Source organism: Xenopus laevis, chromosome 3S, assembly GCF_017654675.1.
Source record: "Xenopus laevis strain J_2021 chromosome 3S, Xenopus_laevis_v10.1, whole genome shotgun sequence".
NCBI lineage: Eukaryota > Metazoa > Chordata > Amphibia > Anura > Pipidae > Xenopus > Xenopus laevis.
Window position 1 is genome coordinate 3,388,854 of NC_054376.1, and position 20,732 is coordinate 3,409,585.

The 20,732-nt window shown below is 45.0% G+C and overlaps 1 protein-coding gene across 10 annotated transcripts in view; it reads right to left on the minus strand.

Annotated features, from left to right (window-relative positions):
- Positions 1-20,732, minus strand: part of LOC108712247 (diacylglycerol kinase iota) — a 90,681-nt gene that overhangs the window by 15,259 nt on the left and 54,690 nt on the right. For 8 of the 10 annotated variants that reach the window (XM_041587887.1, XM_041587890.1, XM_041587886.1 and 5 more), the window contains exons 16-26: positions 19,466-19,521; positions 19,277-19,339; positions 18,456-18,529; positions 17,964-18,075; positions 12,014-12,213; positions 11,004-11,066; positions 8,328-8,428; positions 5,108-5,187; positions 3,887-3,925; positions 3,277-3,346; positions 675-715 (exon numbers count right to left, since the gene is read on the minus strand). In XM_041587887.1, the coding sequence (XP_041443821.1) occupies positions 675-715; positions 3,277-3,346; positions 3,887-3,925; positions 5,108-5,187; positions 8,328-8,428; positions 11,004-11,066; positions 12,014-12,213; positions 17,964-18,075; positions 18,456-18,529; positions 19,277-19,339; positions 19,466-19,521 (899 nt within the window). The remainder of the gene's footprint in view (positions 1-674; positions 716-3,276; positions 3,347-3,886; positions 3,926-5,107; positions 5,188-8,327; positions 8,429-11,003; positions 11,067-12,013; positions 12,214-17,963; positions 18,076-18,455; positions 18,530-19,276; positions 19,340-19,465; positions 19,522-20,732) is intronic. The other 2 variants (XM_041587885.1, XM_041587884.1) reach the window with 1 other exon arrangement.

Sequence of the window (20,732 nt, forward strand, 5' to 3'; positions counted from 1 at the left end):
GCCAAAATTCACCACAAGAGGATATGAACTGGCCACATAAATAATTTACTGGGACACAGGCGCGCGGCAATGATAAATGAGACGATTACCAAAGAGATAGGGACAGAAGCCGCCATCGTTACTTCTGCTACAAAAGGCTCCTAGAAAGGCTAAATGGGTCAGAACGCTGAGGGGCCCTTATACCTAAAACCCAAACAACTCAATGTAGTTGTTAATTTTATTACTTTAAAAAAACATTAGAACAGATTGTTTAAAGGAACAGACACTTGACCCCCCCCCCCCCCCCGAGTAGATGCCATTAAGTCAATAGAAACTTCCTAAATAAATAAAGTGCCCTATTGGGCTTGATCACACACCTTATCATTTGTCAGCAGCTGAGGGATTAGTTGGACCTGAACTGATTAGAATATAAAGATCTGAGGCCTAAGGCTCATGTTGGGTCAATACATCATGATGATAAGTTACACAGTGATGATCATTTGTGTGTGGGGGGGTCTCCTCAGTTAAAAGCACTTGGGCCTTTGACTTTAAACCGTCAACCAGAGGTGAACCCCCCCCCCCCCTATTAAGGGAGTCTATAAATGAACAGCAAGAGAGGCCAAAAGAACAAAGAATTAGGCAAAGGGATTTCAAGGGCAACAAAGTCTAAAGGAAGGGAAAGCAGAACCACTTACCTGAGATATGTCGATGCGATAAAAGCGATCAGCAGAGGTAGCTGTGGGAGATCAGAACTAAAATCAGAGATCTGGAACAAAGATGCATTTGGGTTCAGGTGAGATATGGGAGTTAATATCTTGAGTAGGGAATCACTGTGCAATGCTGGGATTCACTGTGCAATAAAAGGAATAACTGTGCAATTCTGGGAATCACTGTGCAATGCTGGGAATCACTGTGTAATGTAGGAAATCACTGTACAATGAAGGGAATCACTGTGCAATGAAGGGAATCACTGTGTAATGTAGGAAATCACTGTGTAATGTAGGAAATCACTGTGCAATGCTGGGAATCACTGTGTAATGAAGGGAATCACTGTGCAATGCTGGGAATCACTGTGTAATGAAGGGAATCACTGTGCAATGCTGGGAATCACTGTGTAATGAAGGGAATCACTGTGCAATTCTGGGAATCACTGTGTAATGAAGGGAATCACTGTGCAATGCTGGGAATCACTGTGTAATGAAGGGAATCACTGTGCAATTCTGGGAATCACTGTGTAATGAAGGGAATCACTGTGCAATGCTGGGAATCACTGTGTAATGAAGGGAATCACTGTGCAATTCTGGGAATCACTGTGTAATGAAGGGAATCACTGTGCAATGCTGGGAATCACTGTGCAATTCTGGGAATCACTGTGCAATGTAGGAAATCACTGTGCAATGAAGGGAATCACTGTGCAATGCTGGGAATCACTGTGTAATGAAGGGAATCACTGTGTAATGTAGGAAATCACTGTACAATGAAGGGAATCACTGTGCAATGCTGGGAATCACTGTGCAATGCTGGGAATCACTGTGTAATGTAGGAAATCACTGTACAATGAAGGGAATCACTGTGCAATGAAGGGAATCACTGTGTAATGTAGGAAATCACTGTGTAATGTAGGAAATCACTGTACAATGAAGGGAATCACTGTGTAATGTAGGAAATCACTGTGCAATGCTGGGAATCACTGTGTAATGAAGGGAATCACTGTGCAATGCTGGGAATCACTGTGTAATGAAGGGAATCACTGTGCAATGCTGGGAATCACTGTGTAATGAAGGGAATCACTGTGCAATTCTGGGAATCACTGTGTAATGAAGGGAATCACTGTGCAATGCTGGGAATCACTGTGTAATGAAGGGAATCACTGTGCAATTCTGGGAATCACTGTGTAATGAAGGGAATCACTGTGCAATGCTGGGAATCACTGTGTAATGAAGGGAATCACTGTGCAATTCTGGGAATCACTGTGTAATGAAGGGAATCACTGTGCAATGCTGGGAATCACTGTGCAATTCTGGGAATCACTGTGCAATGTAGGAAATCACTGTGCAATGAAGGGAATCACTGTGCAATGCTGGGAATCACTGTGTAATGAAGGGAATCACTGTGTAATGTAGGAAATCACTGTACAATGAAGGGAATCACTGTGCAATGCTGGGAATCACTGTGTAATGAAGGGAATCACTGTGCAATGCTGGGAATCACTGTGTAATGAAGGGAATCACTGTGCAATGCTGGGAATCACTGTGTAATGAAGGGAATCACTGTGCAATGCTGGGAATCACTGTGCAATTCTGGGAATCACTGTGCAATGAAGGGAATCACTGTTCAATTCTGGGAATCACTGTGCAATGAAGGGAATCACTGTGTAATGTAGGAAATCACTGTACAATGAAGGGAATCACTGTGCAATGCTGGGAATCACTGTGTAATGAAGGGAATCACTGTGCAATGCTGGGAATCACTGTGTAATGAAGGGAATCACTGTGCAATGCTGGGAATCACTGTGCAATTCTGGGAATCACTGTGCAATGAAGGGAATCACTGTTCAATTCTGGGAATCACTGTGCAATGTAGGAAATCACTGTGCAATGAAGGGAATCACTGTGCAATGCTGGGAATCACTGTGTAATGAAGGGAATCACTGTGTAATGTAGGAAATCACTGTGCAATGAAGGGAATCACTGTGCAATGCTGGGAATCACTGTGTAATGAAGGGAATCACTGTGTAATGTAGGAAATCACTGTACAATGAAGGGAATCACTGTATAATGTAGGAAATCACTGTGCAATGAAGGGAATCACTGTGCAATGCTGGGAATCACTGTGTAATGTAGGAAATCACTGTGCAATTCTGGGAATCACTGTGCAATGAAGGGAATCACTGTGTAATGTAGGAAATCACTGTGCAATATTAAATATCTGTATTAATAGAATCCAGTTTTTGCAACTCACAGCAACCAATAATCAGGCAGCATGAGCTGGGCCTCTGTCTGAAAAGCAGGCATTTGATTGGTGGTTATGGGTCTCTAGACCCGCAATAAACACTGTGCCTTTCATGAATTTACCCCTTTGTTACCGTTTCTATTTCAGACTTTTTTGACACTCCATTGTTCCATGACCATTTGGAAACACATTTCTTATATTCACTCATGGCCCTCCTGTTGTGTTGTATATAGAGGCATATCCTTTTCTCATTAAATTTTTTTAGAAAAGGGTTAACAGCATGCAATGGAACAGGGAGAAACACACAGAAGGTGAAAAGAGAAAGAAAGTTGCAGAGAAAGTCACCGTCTAGGAAGCACCAACGAGGGTTGAGTCGCTGAGCAGAGAGCAACCGTGGGAAGGAGCTATGGTGATCCTATAGGGGGGAAAACAGGGAGAAAGGGGGGATTTTAGGGGAGGCAGCTCTTACATTTATGCACATTGTTGACCTAAAATAAAATGGGTGATTCAGTCAAATTTCCAGTAAATCTCGATTTTTTTACCATAGCTGACCACCTTTCTGGTTTCTCTAGAAGATTCAACTAGACATTCAACCCAAATGTTCCATAATCAGCCATCAGACTGAGCCTCCCTGCTTCTGCCTCAAGCCCCACAGCAGGTCTAGGACCTCATAGCAACCAGGAGGTAGTATTTACTGGCCACTTGGTTTCTATGGGTTCCTAAAACATAGAGACTTTTTTTTTTTACTTAAGCCTATCATGATGAGCTCCAGATGGACCCTCAGTGTGTGGTTCCTCCATCCAACCAAGGATAAGTCTAACCACCATTAGAATTGGTTGGACTGCTCGGACATTCCAAGTCATCTATAGCTACTTGCTATCCGCCCCGAAGATACTTTGTAAATAGAAGGTGGGAGACATACATGGAGGGGTGAAGTCCTACATGTGCTGCTTACCTGGCAGTGATCTCGGGGGGATGTCACAGAATGAAGATCCTAGGAGAAAGGTATAGTTCAATGTTACGATCCCAGAGAACCCCACAGTAAAGTCTCTCCTTAAAGTACCAGAGGGGTTAAAGTCCGAGCCCAGTGTAATCTCCTATGCACTGATTAGTTGAGCTGTTTACCGGCCTTTGCAAAAAAAGGCAATTAGTTTTTTGCAGAAAAGGCAATTACATTTTGTAAAGAACATAAATATCCCAATTTATCAGCCGGCCTGAAAATAAAGTCCAATTTAAACTTGCTGAGATAAGGGAACCAGGTTAGTTGGCTATCTTTGTGTTTTCACTATCAACATGTTTTTCCTTTGTTGGAATAAAATATCTTATTTTTCTTCTTATTTTGACCATAATCCCCAATCATTAAATACGAAAAAAGAGATAGCAGCTGCTGAGGGGTCCAAGTTAAGGTCATAAACCAATGGAGGTAACCTTGAAGGACTTCTGTAGGCTCTTCATGATCCTCTTGATTAAATAAGAATCTAAGGTCCTTCTCCTGTCTAATATGCTCTACCTAGAAGCTCTACCTAGGGGTTTCCTTGAGTTCTGAAGGTCTGTTGTTGAATAGACTTTGTAAGACAAGAGTCCCAACCCAACTTGACCAAATCAATTATAAATAGGCTGTAGCTCACCTTTAGTACATGTAGGTGGATTCTCCTGCAAGGTGTACTGACCCAACTTGACCAAAGACCTTGCAAGATATTTAACTTTAAGCACTGTGCCCAAAGAGAGCTCCCAGAGTAGGTGCCATTCTACTCAATGTAGGTGCCATTCTACTCAAGGTCAACAAAATTGAGCATTGGGGCTGGAATTAGAAAGAATTAGAAAGAAAGGGGTCCCAGAAGATGCAGGAAGGCTGGAGCTCTTACCTATCCACACCCCAATTTCACCAAGCCACACTCATTCTGCCCATAGTTCTACCCTTGTCCAGCCCAGGTCATGCTCCCTTCATGAAAAATTTGCCCCACAGGCCTGTTACATTTTCACAACAAATAAAAATTCAAGTATCCGGGCAAAAAAAATGTTTGCCTGCTTTCTAGCCACTTTTATGACTGGGTTCACAAAATTTTGAAAAAGAAGATGATTTGGTATGAATTTTCCAACCGAGAAATTAGCAGAAATGTATTCAAATTAAATGAATTCAAAATTGTTTAAAATAATCTATGATGAAGGAACGTACCTCTTGGAGGCGGTCAATATACATCCTGCAGGTCTCGAGGTCACAGTCTCCCCGTACCACAATGATACCCAGGGGAATAGCTGGCAGAAGGAAGCAGAAATATTTTGGGGTGTGCATGGAACAAGTACCCCATGGGCCTATTTGTAAATCATCAGAATTTGAAATTCAAGTTCCGTTTAGTCTAAATTTCAGATTTTTTTTTTTTATTTTCTTGGATCATTTCAGCCTATTTATATGAGATTTTAACTGATATTTCTGGAAATCCTAATGACAATGTCAGGGATAATTTAACATGATCCTGAAAACCGGGGACATTTGCAGCCAAACCAGGTGAATGATTCAATGACCACTTGGGTTTATAGGAGCCCCCAATTATCACATATGTTGTTAAGGTCAAAGCCAATGTGGACCCTCCAACTCTCATTTGGGCCATCCCAGGCTTTAATGGTGCAGGTAAATACAATTAAATGGAATATTCCCCTTCTTCTCGTGCCTTTGAGCTCTTCAAGCTTGGCTTTGTCACCTCCTGAGTCGCAGCAAATTGGCTCTACAGAGAAACGGCTCCAGAGCCAAGAGCCGCAGTCCCCAGAACATGCCGATGCACTCGTTTTACTCAACATCATCTTTAATCTTGTCTTTCCCTTATGGTCCAGTAATCTCACGGCTCAGGCTTTAATCAAACCCTTTCTCCTCTCAGCCGCCCGCCATCTCCTCATTATTGTTATCAGCGAGGCTGGAGATGAAGGCCCTAATTGCTTTAATTATGACTGAAATGTGGTGGCCGGCAATGAAAGACTTCTCATACTCCCACAGCTCAGAGCTTTCTATGCAAGACGCAAAGGAAGAAGGGACAAGGATGAGCAGAAAAGAAAAGTCAACAGGGGCTCCATGTTTTTAAAGAAGATCTGGACCCCAAGCAGATACGGCCATTTGACCAGACTATTGGGAAAGTGGATTGTGAGTATTTAAGTCACAATGTGGAAGGGCAAGTTGGCCCAATAAAAGACTAGATATGGTCTTTGGACAGTTGGTGGGAAGACCCCAGCAGGCTGTTAGGTGCATTGGATGATAAGATACATTCCATTTAGAGTCTGTTCAGCACAGCAAATGTCGGGTTCTTTTGGGTCTACATTCAGGCACATATTGGCCAAATTGGGGTTCAAGTTCACCATGGCATACAACTCATTCTCTTGAATAATTCAAATATTTACATGCATCCAATCCAAACCAATAGGATCCAATGCGTCTCATTTATCGTCACCCATCAGTCATTGCAGGTAAAGATGAATAAAGTTGCAATGGGTGGGGGGTGTCAATGTGGGATCTTTAAGTCATTATAGGGAATGTATGTGATAAATGGGCAGAAATCTCAAGGGCAGATGGTCTTCAGGCATTTTCAATTCATGTTGATCCAACATCTGATCTGGTTAACCCTTGCTCAGATATAGAAAAACATTGGGGTAACAGTCACCCTGCTATAGTTCCAGGGGTACCCAGGGTACAAATATGCACTCACCCCAAATCTCCCCCTAACTGGCCTTCAGACTGGGCCCCCTTAGCTCATAACAAGGTAACAGATATATAGAAACATTGGGGTGTCACCCTGCTATAGTTCCAGGGGTACCCAGGGTACAAATAAGCACTCACCCCAAATCTCCCCCTAACTGGCCTTCAGACTGGGCCCCCTTAGCTCATAACAAGGTTACAGATATATAGAAACATTGGGGTGTCACCCTGCTATAGTTCCAGGGGTACCCAGGGTACAAATATGCACTCACCCCAAATCTCCCCCTAACTGACCTTCAGACTGGGCCCCCTTAGCTCATAACAAGTTTACAGATATATAGAAACATTGGGGTAACAGTCACCCTGCTATAGTTCCAGGGGTACCCAGGGTACAAATAAACACTCACCCCAAATCTCTCCCTAACTGACCTTCAGACTGGGCCCCCTTAGCTCATAACAAGGTTACAGATATATAGAAACATTGGGGTGTCACCCTGCTATAGTTCCAGGGGTACCCAGGGTACAAATATGCACTCACCCCAAATCTCCCCCTAACTGACCTTCAGACTGGGCCCCCTTAGCTCATAACAAGTTTACAGATGTATAGAAACATTGGGGTGTCACCCTGCTATAGTTCCAGGGGTACCCAGGGCAAGATTAAACACTGACCCCCTTGGAGAAGAGTGCTCCCCTTTGGATGTTATTTTATCTGGCCGTGCTTATGGGTGGTGAATTTTGACAATATCAGGGATCCCCAACATCTGGCCCCATGTATCTACCCTAAGGTTGTCTCTCGTGTATCATCAATAACCCCCCAGAATCGGATAAGATAGAAGTCGACTAGTGATTGGCGAATTTGGGGCGTATTGCTTCGCCGAAAAATTTCTGAATCTCCCGTGAAATTCGCGAAACTGCGAGAATATTTGAGAAACTGCGAAATGAATGCCGGTGTCCATTTTTTTTACGCCGGCGAATTTTCGCTGGTCAATTTTCGCGGCTGTTTCTCGAATTAATTCGCTGGCGGCGAATCGCGGGAATACGCCGCAATTTTTCGCCTGGTGAATAAATTCGCCCATCACTAAAGTCGACATGTTCCTGCTTTAATCACTGGTCTTGGGGTCCTTGTGTTCGTTGTGAGAGGTACATGGACCCCTTGTAATAAAACGCGGTCCCACCGCATCTGGGCTCCTTGTAATGCTCTGGGCTTGTAACTCTCAACTCGTTATGAATAATGAGTCCCGGGAACGAACACGACTCTATTAGACTGTTATCAGCGCCGCTGATTAATGACTTTTACAGTCGCCCAGAGAAGGGCCTCATTATGGCTGAGTGCGGAGAGAGCGTGCGGGGCCCCCAGATGAGTTTTGTTCACACTACAAAACAATTATATTGTATGAAGTTTCCTTTCATTAGGTATTGGGTCCCCCAGACGCCAAGGCAGAACCTGACTATTGTTATGAGCTCATTTCGCTTTTCTGAAGCGCGGGGAGCACTGGGGCCCCTGGGTAATGAACGCTGGAGCTAAACGAGTCGATGCTGAGATATCGGGGAAATAAATAAGAAAGTGCCAGGGAGGTGTAATTGCTTTTTTTTCTGTCTCTCTGGGGAAGGGAGCTGCCATATTGATATAAGTAGAATCGCTGCCAGGGATAATATAGGAAACTCCACTGCCTTGTATTCCATGTAAAGGGGAAGCAGATATGGACGGACTTACAGGCGTCTCGGAGTTTGTCCTTCTCATGATGCCTCCCCTCGTATTCCTGCAGGCGGATCCTGTTCACTCGAATGCGCAGCCGATCCGGTACCAAATGAGGGCTGGGGGGGAGGGGAGGAAGCATAAATAATTCTTAAAAACTACAATAAACGAAGACCAATTGCAAATACCAGTCTCCGTTGTCATAAAAAGTGAATCCAAAAGAGATCGATGCCCGGGTCACTGTCCCAACCCTGTTGGCTTCCAATCTGGGGGATCATTCAACAGCCCAGTTTGCAAATGTCAGACATGTTGGGCGGAAAACAGAGGGTTAAATAATTCCGTGCCGCAAAGCACAGTTGCAGCTTCTTAGAATAACAATGAACGTTGCACGGGACCTGCCAGAATAAACTGCATGAGCTGCATGAGCTGCATGAGCGGCCTCTGCTGGTGAGACTGAGATATTGCAAGATTGAAGGTTTGGGTCACCCTGCAGGGATTAGGGCAGGAACCTGCTTAGCTACAACTCCCAGCACCCTTAGCTGCTTATGAACACTTCAAATTCTGCCATTCATAGAATGGTATAGGGACATAGGTACGTTTTATATAGACAGACAGACAGACAGACAGAGAGGGCAATGGCACATTGGAGGACTAAGGACAGAGAGGTGGCACTGGGCAGGGGTTTGAACAGACAGACACACAGAGAGAGAGACAGTTGTACATGGATAGACAGAGACAGACACACAGATAGAGGCCTATGGACAGACAGACACACAGACATAGTTGGAGTTGTGTAGAAAGGCAGGCACACAGGCCTCTGGTTAGGCAGACACACAGATAGAAGTGTATGGATAGATAGACAGACCCTCGAAGGATAGACACAAAACGGTCCATGGGTCCCCCAGACAAACAGACAGATATATATATACATGTGAGTGCACAGGGCAGCGTTTCTTTCATTGCTTTTCAGAAAAACTTTAAATTGATGCTGCTCTTTCCTCCCCTGCTGCTGAACTACAACTCCCAGCACCTCTCTGAGAGCCGTAAGACAGATCTGATAATAATTTATACATCCTATCTGCCAACATGGGCAGGCTCAGTTTCTGGCAGTCTCTCCTGACAGTTTCAGGCTGCATTGTTACATTATTAGGCACTTGTAAGTGCTATCCAGCAGTCTGGGCAGGCTCACTTTCCTTGTGGCTTCTTAAAACAAAAAAATGAAATTCACATGGGGTGGGGACCACAATAAAATCTTTCTATTGCTTCTGTTGCAGAGGGCAAGTTCTAATGTAAGCTCAGCCTGGAGCATAGGATTTCAAGCGGGGCGTTCTGATTGGCTGCCACCAGGCCTGCAGCAATTATAACTATAACCAATGTAATGGTTAATAAAGATACCAGATATGGAAAGAACTTTAATTAATTCCTTTGTTGCCCATGTTTTATTTTACTCCAGGCATCTAACAGCCTTATGGAAACATCCAAGCAATTAACCTAAGCTCTTTTGTCCTTTACATTCATTATTTATTTTCTTTTTATTCCAAGATATTAAGGGATACATGTGCTGTTAATATGAATGAATTTTCTTCCAACAGCGTCACCTGCTGGTCAGTTTCTGACCAGTCTGACCACCAAGTAGTCAAGGAAGTTGTCAGGAGAAAGAAAGAGGCTGTTCTGATGTTCTTCTGCTTAGGAAAACAATTAGAAACCTTTCTCAAATCTTTCCTAAGCAGAAGAACATCAGCCTCTTTCTTTCTCCTGACAACTTCCTTGACTACTTGCTGGTCAGACTGATCAGAAACTGACCAGCAGGTGGCGCTGTTGGAACAAAATTCATTCATATTAACAGCACATGTATCCCTTAATATCTTGGAATAAAAAGAAAATAAATAATCAATGTAAATTACAAAAGTACTTAGAATAGCACTCTCATTAATTTTACACTTAAAGGTTTAATTATCCTTTAATCTCCCTTTAGATATAAATTCATTTTCAACTCAATGAACAGAAAAGCTTATCTTTAAAGGAGAAGGAGAGCTACCTAAGCAGTTAATTGCCAATAGATTAGCTGCAATAGTGCAAGCTATAACACTATATTTATTCCGTAGAATGCTTTACCATACCCGAGTAACCAGCTCTAGAAGCTCTCTATTTGTTTAGGATAGCAGCTGCCATATTAGTTTGTTTTGACATCACTTCCTGCCTGAGTCTCTCCCTGCTCACTCATAGCTCTGGGCTCAGATTACAGCAGGAAGGGGGGAAAAGGAGAGAGTAGCAAACTGAGCATGCTCAAGCCCTAGCCCTGGAGATTTAAGCTGAAAACAGTTAGTCTGATACAGAAGCCCATGAGTACACAATAGAAGGAAAGAAATGTGCTGTTTCTTTTGACAGAGGACTCAGAGCTTTGAGGGTCTTCTGGTGTATTAGACCTTTCTGCTAAGGCTTCCTTAATTTTAGCCTTTCCTTCTCCTTTAAAGAGAAAAAGCTGGTTAAAAGTTTCACAGAACCGAATGTCCTCCCCCAAGGCCAAGTAGGGATTGTGCAAGATGGAACATGACGGGAGCCGCGAGGGTGCAATTTGTTTGGGTGCTGATAAGTAAGGGAATCACAGGTGCAAGTGGGGGTGGGGCACAGGGAGGTCTGGAACCTCAGTACAGAACTGGACGTACATAATGAGAAGCAGCATGGAGTACTTACACGGAGAAGGAGTCCGGGGGAGCAGAGACGCGCCGGTGGTCGGCCGAGTGCACTTTATGGACACTTGGGTGGACAGCACAAAGCAGCACAACAAGAGAGGACACAAGCCAAGGAGAAAGCACATGAGAGAAGGGAGAGAGAAAGAGACAGACACACAACAGTTTTAACGGAGACGAGTGATTTCCACAATTGACGATACACGGGGGGGGGGCATGAGATGGAGAACCTTTGCCCTTAACTGGATACCAGAACCCTATGAACCTTTAGGAGCTCACCTTGTGGCATGATGGGGAAACTCAAGGAAGACTTGGTCCAGAAACCCTCTCCTTGTTGCCCTAAAACACCCATAACTCAAGTGATCCAATCCCGATATCCCTCAAATTATCCTTTCAGCCCTTCACAATGAGCATTTCCACACCCCACTGGTGTCCCATTTCTTCTGTGGGCACCATCAACTTTGAATAAGGCAGCGGTAGAACAAACCTACAGGCAGTCGGAAGATTCCAACATGAGTAGGGGTGAAGTAAGTAGCCAATCAAACTAGCAGAACATCTCCAGCCTTCTCCTGACCACTGTTTCAGAAGCTACGGACTCTGCTTGAGATCACCAGACAACATGGCGGTCAGTGATGTAGTGGCTTTGGTTGGTGGTAGACTGGGACACATGACAGTTTGAGGGTGTAACACAGAAGGCATTTACCCTTAGGCGCTAGGAGATACAACTGCTGAAAGGTCTCATTTACATTCTTGGATATATGTAGTTATTGGCCAGTCTGGAGCTGCTCCCAAACGTCTCTCCCTGTGCCCTTAACCTGCGATGGAGGGTCCTGCTACATTAAATAATCATATTGAAAAGTGAGAGCCCAGCAATGCCAGAAAGCGCTTGATAATGATGGGAGAGAAGACCATATTGATACAATGAGCAGATACATGAAAATAAAGCTCATCAAATGCCTTTTTGCTTCCTCGACATCTATGATTTTTGACAGGGAGGGTGACGCTGTGACTTACTCATTAAGTAAAGGCATAGAAGTCCTGCGCTTGCACTTCTGCACCATGTTGGCCTGGTTCCTTAGGGATATCCGGATGAGGGAAGGTGCCAGTCGACATGGTTCTCCATCTACCTGCATAGGGATAGCCTTATATGTCCACAAGGTCACCTCCCTGCACTGGTGCAGCCTCTCTCCATGACCTCCAACTTGCAGGGCAGCCTAAAACACAATGAGGTGAGTGAATCCGCTGCTGCCCAAACCATGCGCTGACAATGACAAAACTACACACAATATACAGAATTGCTTCATTTCCAACAGTTACAGATCATGTGATCTATATCATAGATTTACCACTTTCTAAATCTCTTTGTAGTAGAGGTTGTATGCCCCCTTTTTTATCAACATTCGCCTTAGGGGCTCTTAGGGGCGTTTTTACCTGCGCTCCCCTGCGTTTTCCGGTTTTGTGCATTCAGCCTCAGGGGAGCGCAGGCGTAGACGTACTGAATTCTTTTTAATGGGGCTGTACTCACAGAGACGCATGTTAGCGCCGAACGCTGGTAAAATGCAACATGCTGCGTCCCAACCTGCGTTCAGCGCTTACATGCGTCTGTGTGAGTACAGCCCCATTGAAAAGAATTCAGTACGTCTACGCCTGCGCTCCCCTGAGGCTGAATGCACAAAACCGGAAAACGCAGGGGAGCGCAGGTAAAAACGCTCGTCTGTAAGAGCCCTTACTCACCTTAGCTCATAACAAGGTTACAGATATATAGAAACATTGGGGTGTCACCCTGCTATAGTTCCAGGGGTACCCAGGGTACAAATAAACACTCACCCCAAATCTCCCCCTAACTGACCTTCAGACTGGGCCCCCTTAGCTCATAACAAGGTTACAGATATATAGAAACATTGGGGTAACAGTCACCCTGCTATAGTTCCAGGGGTACCCAGGGTACAAATAAGCACTCACCCCAAATCTCCCCCTAACTGACCTTCAGACTGGGCCCCCTTAGCTCATAACAAGGTTACAGATATATAGAAACATTGGGGTGTCACCCTGCTATAGTTCCAGGGGTACCCAGGGTACAAATTAGCACTCACCCCAAATCTCCTCCTAACTGACCTTCAGACTGGGCCCCCTTAGTTCATAACCAGGTTACAGTTATATAGAAACATTGGGGTGTCACCCTGCTATAGTTCCAGGGGTACCCAGGGTACAAATAAACACTCACCCCAAATCTCCCCCTAACTGACCTTCAGACTGGGCCCCCTTAGCTCATAACAAGGTTACAGATTTTGGAAACATTGGGGTGTCACCCTGCTATAGTTCCAGGGGTACCCAGGGCACAAATAAGCACTCACCCCAAATCTCCCCCTAACTGACCTTCAGACTGGGCCCCCTTAGCTCATAACAAGGTTACAGATATATAGAAACATTGGGGTGTCACCCTGCTATAGTTCCAGGGGTACCCAGGGTACAAATTAGCACTCACCCCAAATCTCCTCCTAACTGACCTTCAGACTGGGCCCCCTTAGCTCATAACAAGGTTACAGATATATAGAAACATTGGGGTGTCACCCTGCTATAGTTCCAGGGGTACCCAGGGTACAAATAAACACTCACCCCAAATCTCCCCCTAACTGGCCTTCAGACTGGGCCCCCTTAGCTCATAACAAGGTTACAGATATATAGAAACATTGGGGTGTCACCCTGCTATAGTTCCAGGGGTACCCAGGGTACAAATAAGCACTCACCCCAAATCTCCCCCAACTGACCTTCAGACTGGACCCCCTTAGCTCATAAGGTTACAGATATATAGAAACATTGGGGTGTCATCCAGCTATAGTTCCAGGGGTACCCAGGGTACAAATAAACACTCACCCCAAATCTCCCCCTAACTGACCTTCAGACTGGGCCCCCTTAGCTCATAACAAGGTTACAGATATATAGAAACAATGGGGTAACAGTCACCCTGCTATAGTTCCAGGGGTACCCAGGGTACAAATAAGCACTCACCCCAAATCTCCCCCTAACTGACCTTCAGACTGGGCCCCCTTAGCTCATAACAAGGTTACAGATATATAGAAACATTGGGGTGGCACCCTGCTAAAGTTCCAGGGGTACCCAGGGTACAAATAAGCACTCACCCCAAATCTCCCCCTAACTGACCTTCAGACTGGGCCCCCTTAGCTCATAACAAGGTTACAGATATATAGAAACATTGGGGTAACAGTCACCCTGCTATAGTTCCAGGGGTACCCAGGGTACAAATAAGCACTCACCCCAAATCTCCCCCTAACTGACCTTCAGACTGAGCCCCCTTAGCTTATAACAAGGTTACAGATATATAGAAACATTGGGGTGTCACCCTGCTATAGTTCCAGGGGTACCCAGGGTACAAATAAACACTCACCCCAAATCCTCCCCCTAACTGGCCTTCAGACTGGGCCCCCTTAGCTCATAACAAGGTTACAGATATATAGAAACATTGGGGTGTCACCCTGCTATAGTTCCAGGGGTACCCAGGGTACAAATTAGCACTCACCCCAAATCTCCTCCTAACTGACCTTCAGACTGGGCCCCCTTAGTTCATAACCAGGTTACAGTTATATAGAAACATTGGGGTGTCACCCTGCTATAGTTCCAGGGGTACCCAGGGTACAAATAAACACTCACCCCAAATCTCCCCCTAACTGACCTTCAGACTGGGCCCCCTTAGCTCATAACAAGGTTACAGATATATAGAAACATTGGGGTGTCACCCTGCTATAGTTCCAGGGGTACCCAGGGCACAAATAAGCACTCACCCCAAATCTCCCCCTAACTGACCTTCAGACTGGGCCCCCTTAGCTCATAACAAGGTTACAGATATATAGAAACATTGGGGTGTCACCCTGCTATAGTTCCAGGGGTACCCAGGGTACAAATTAGCACTCACCCCAAATCTCCTCCTAACTGACCTTCAGACTGGGCCCCCTTAGCTCATAACAAGGTTACAGATATATAGAAACATTGGGGTGTCACCCTGCTTATAGTTCCAGGGGTACCCAGGGTACAAATAAACACTCACCCCAAATCTCCCCCAACTGACCTTCAGACTGGACCCCCTTAGCTCATAAGGTTACAGATATATAGAAACATTGGGGTGTCATCCAGCTATAGTTCCAGGGGTACCCAGGGTACAAATAAACACTCACCCCAAATCTCCCCCTAACTGACCTTCAGACTGGGCCCCCTTAGCTCATAACAAGGTTACAGATATATAGAAACAATGGGTAACAGTCACCCTGCTATAGTTCCAGGGGTACCCAGGGTACAAATAAGCACTCACCCCAAATCTCCCCCAACTGACCTTCAGACTGGACCCCCTTAGCTCATAAGGTTACAGATATATAGAAACATTGGGGTGTCATCCAGCTATAGTTCCAGGGGTACCAGGGTTACAAATAAACACTCACCCCAAATCTCCCCCTAACTGACCTTCAGACTGGGCCCCCTTAGCTCATAACAAGGTTACAGATATATAGAAACATTGGGGTGTCACCCTGATATAGTTCCAGGGGTACCCAGGGTACAAATAAACACTCACCCCAAATCTCCCCCTAACTGAACTTCAGACTGGGCCCCTTAGCTCATAACAAGGTTACAGATATATAGAAACATTGGGGTGTCACCCTGCTATAGTTCCAGGGGTACCCAGGGCACAAATAAGCACTCACCCCAAATCTCCCCCTAACTGACCTTCAGACTGGGCCCCCTTAGCTCATAACAAGGTTACAGATATATAGAAACATTGGGGTGTCACCCTGCTATAGTTCCAGGGGTACCCAGGGTACAAATTAGCACTCACCCCAAATCTCCTCCTAACTGACCTTCAGACTGGGCCCCCTTAGCTCATAACAAGGTTACAGATATATAGAAACATTGGGGTGTCACCCTGCTATAGTTCCAGGGGTACCCAGGGTACAAATAAACACTCACCCCAAATCTCCCCCTAACTGACCTTCAGACTGGGCCCCCTTAGCTCATAACAAGGTTACAGATATATAGAAACATTGGGGTGTCACCCTGCTATAGTTCCAGGGGTACCCAGGGTACAAATAAACACTCACCCCAAATCTCCCCCAACTGACCTTCAGACTGGACCCCCTTAGCTCATAAGGTTACAGATATATAGAAACATTGGGGTGTCATCCAGCTATAGTTCCAGGGGTACCCAGGGTACAAATAAACACTCACCCCAAATCTCCCCCTAACTGACCTTCAGACTGGGCCCCCTTAGCTCATAACAAGGTTACAGATATATAGAAACAATGGGGTAACAGTCACCCTGCTATAGTTCCAGGGGTACCCAGGGTACAAATAAGCACTCACCCCAAATCTCCCCCCTAACTGACCTTCAGACTGGGCCCCCTTAGCTCATAACAAGGTTACAGATATATAGAAACATTGGGGTGTCATCCAGCTATAGTTCCAGGGGTACCCAGGGTACAAATAAACACTCACCCCAAATCTCCCCCTAACTGACCTTCAGACTGGGCCCCCTTAGCTCATAACAAGGTTACAGATATATAGAAACAATGGGGTAACAGTCACCCTGCTATAGTTCCAGGGGTACCCAGGGTACAAATAAGCACTCACCCCAAATCTCCCCCAACTGACCTTCAGACTGGACCCCCTTAGCTCATAAGGTTACAGATATATAGAAACATTGGGGTGTCATCCAGCTATAGTTCCAGGGGTACCCAGGGTACAAATAAACACTCACCCCCAAATCTCCCCCTAACTGACCTTCAGACTGGGCCCCCTTAGCTCATAACAAGGTTACAGATATATAGAAACATTGGGGTGTCACCCTGATATAGTTCCAGGGGTACCCAGGGTACAAATAAACACTCACCCCAAATCTCCCCTAACTGAACTTCAGACTGGGCCCCCTTAGCTCATAACAAGGTTACAGATATATAGAAACATTTGGGGTGTCACCCTGCTATAGTTCCAGGGGTACCCAGGCACAAATAAGCACTCACCCCAAATCTCCCCCTAACTGACCTTCAGACTGGGCCCCCTTAGCTCATAACAAGGTACAGATATATAGAAACATTGGGGTGTCACCCTGCTATAGTTCCAGGGGTACCCAGGGTACAAATTAGCACTCACCCCAAATCTCCTCCTAACTGACCTTCAGACTGGGCCCCCTTAGCTCATAACAAGGTTACAGATATATAGAAACATTGGGGTGTCACCCTGCTATAGTTCCAGGGGTACCCAGGGTACAAATAAACACTCACCCCAAATCTCCCCCAACTGACCTTCAGACTGGACCCCCTTAGCTCATAAGGTTACAGATATATAGAAACATTGGGGTGTCATCCAGCTATAGTTCCAGGGGTACCCAGGGTACAAATAAACACTCACCCCAAATCTCCCCCTAACTGACCTTCAGACTGGGCCCCTTAGCTCATAACAAGGTTACAGATATATAGAAACATTGGGGTGTCACCCTGCTATAGTTCCAGGGGTACCCAGGGTACAAATAAACACTCACCCCAAATCTCCCCCTAACTGACCTTCAGACTGGGCCCCCTTAGCTCATAACAAGGTTACAGATATATAGAAACATTGGGGTGTCTCCCTGCTATAGTTCCAGGGGTACCCAGGGTACAAATAAACACTCACCCCAAATCTCCCCCAACTGACCTTCAGACTGGACCCCCTTAGCTCATAACAAGGTTACAGATATATAGAAACATTGGGGTGTCACCCTGATATAGTTCCAGGGGTACCCAGGGTACAAATAAACACTCACCCCAAATCTCCCCCTAACTGACCTTCAGACTGGGCCCCCTTAGCTCATAACAAGGTTACAGATATATAGAAACATTGGGGTGTCACCCTGATATAGTTCCAGGGGTACCCAGGGCACAAATAAACACATAGTTCCAGGGCCCATAATCTGGGTGCAACTCACCAGTGAAGCCATAGTAAATCCGATGACCTCTATATAACCATCGTCGTGCCGCTGGGGCTCAAAGTCTCTGTGGTCGCTGGGATTGCCCCAGGGCATTGTGCCAGCACAATACCTACAATGAAAAGTGAGGAATGATTATAGGGGAGAGTACAGGGCCCCCAGCAGTTGAAGGCTTATATTTATTAATGAAGAATTCCTTCCCCTTTAATATCCACGTATCCGAGCACGGACAATACAACAGTAGGGAACAATGTCTATTAGAGACAATTATATCTCTCCCTTCCGCTCCCTGCAAAGCTCTAGAGACCCACAAAATAAAGATCATCATAAAGCAATAGATGGGGACACAGATAGCGGAACAGCAGGAGCTTTACTAGAGGGATCACTGACTCAGAATAAAGAATATTACAGAGAATAATATAATGGAAACGGATGAGATACTTTCTGTATCAGGAGGGGGATACAATGCGTTTTCTGCTCCGGTTCTGGTACCTGGGGATGTTCAAGAAGACAATACACTGGAATTTCAACTCTTGGATTTTTGGGGTGAGGTCGGTGCCGTCGCACTGCAAGAAAGAATGGGGAGCCGCAAAGACGTTGAATGTTGAAGGAAACATTTACAAGTGTCAGTAAAATGTGATTTTTCTTTCATTTTGATGCTTTTCTGCTTGTGCCTGTCTATTTTCTCCCAGTCATGTGACACGGTCTCAGCCACACCCAAAAAAAAGAGTCAGAGGTCTGAAATTCCTTTGGTCTCTTTAAGGGTTTGTTCCCCTTTATATGAAAATTTAAAATGATGATAGTCTGAGACAATGAGCAATTGTTTTTCATTTGTGGTTTTTGAGTTATTATCTTTTTATTCAGCAACTCTACAGTTTGCAATTGCAGCCATGTGGTTGCTAAGGTCCAAATTCCCCTAGCAACCATGCATTACTTTGAAAGAGAGACTGGAATATGAACAGGAGAGGCCTGAATAGAAAGAGGAGTAATAAACAGCAGCAATAGCAATGCATGTGTAGCCTTACAGAGCATTTGTTTATTTAAGATGGGGTCACTGACCCCCATTTGAAAACTGGAAAGAGAAGAAGAAGGCAAATGATTCAAAAACTACAACAAAAAAAAAGGGAAAATGAAGACCAATTGAAAGTTGCTTAGAATGAGCCGTTCTATAACATTCTTAAATTTTAGGTGAACCGCCCCTTTAATATCACATGTTTGGGAGGCCGGGTGTATATTTCCTGGTACCCATCGACCCGTCTACTTTCTCCCAGTCATGTGACCGACCCCCAGGGTGTAATTAACTCAATACTCACCACAACCTTCACGTGCTTCGATAAATCCCTGGAGCTTCCTTGCAAAAAATCAGAGAAAGCGGCCTATAGAATGGACAAAAAATACAAAGGATATAAACTGCCCACCAATAGAATCATTTTATTATTATTATTCTCTCTTCTTACTCTTCTTAATCCACCAATCACTGCACAGGATCATCCCTCACTTACCCCTGCATAGAACATCTTATTACGGAAGCGACTGTTGAATTTCTCGGGATTTGCTTCTGAAAGGAGAATAAAGACAAAACAAAGTGCCTTCAAATTTTGCCATTGTTCTTTTTGCTTTATATGTGCAGAATAAAGCATTTTAGTATCAGATAGAACCTGTGCAGCCACTGGGACAGAATGTTCTGTTATACAGATAGCTAGAATCTCAGCTGCCATAAAGCAGGACAGGACTGCTGCTTACAATGGGGATCAGATAGGATCTGTGCAGCCACTGGGACAGAATGTTCTGTTATACAGATAGCTAGAATCTCAGCTGCCATAAAGCAGGACAGGACTGCTGCTTATAATGGGTATCAGATAGGATCTGTGCAGCCACTGGGACAGAATGTTCTGTTATACAGATAGATAGAATCTCAGCTGCCATAAAGCAGGACAGGACTGCTGCTTACAATGGGGATCAGATAGGATCTGTGCAGCCACTGGGACAGAATGTTCTGTTATACAGATAGCTAGAATCTCAGCTGCCATAAAGCAGGACAGGACTGCTGCTTACAATGGGGATCAGATAGGATCTGTGCAGCCACTGGGACAGAATGCTCTGTTATACAGATAGCTAGAATCTCAGCTGCCATAAAGCAGGACAGGACTGCTGCTTACAATGGGGATCAGATAGGATCTGTGCAGCCACTGGGACAGAATGTTCTGTTATACAGATAGCTAGAATCTCAGCTGCCATAAAGCAGGACAGGACTGCTGCTTACAATGGGGATCAGATAGGATCTGTGCAGCCACTGGGACAGAATGTTCTGTTATACAGATAGCTAGAATCTCAGCTGCCATAAAGCAGGACAGGACTGCTGCTTACAATGGGGATCAGATAGGATCTGTGCAGCCACTGGGACAGAATGTTCTGTTATACAGATAGCTAGAATCTCAGCTGCCATAAAGCAGGACAGGACTGCTGCTTACAATGGGGATCAGATAGGATCTGTGCAGCCACTGGGACAGAATGTTCTGTTATACAGATAGCTAGAATCTCAGCTGCCATAAAGCAGGACAGGACTGCTGCTTACAATGGGGATCAGATAGGATCTGTGTAGCCCTGGGACAGAATGTTCTGTTATACAAACAGCCGGTTGTTTAACTGAGCAACAAGGGGTTAAAGGGCAATAGATTGGAATATGCCATCAAGAATTCTAATTGGATTCAATGTCTGCCTCCACTTTAACTCTCAGTATTGATTTCTTGTCCTGCCCCTAAATGATAA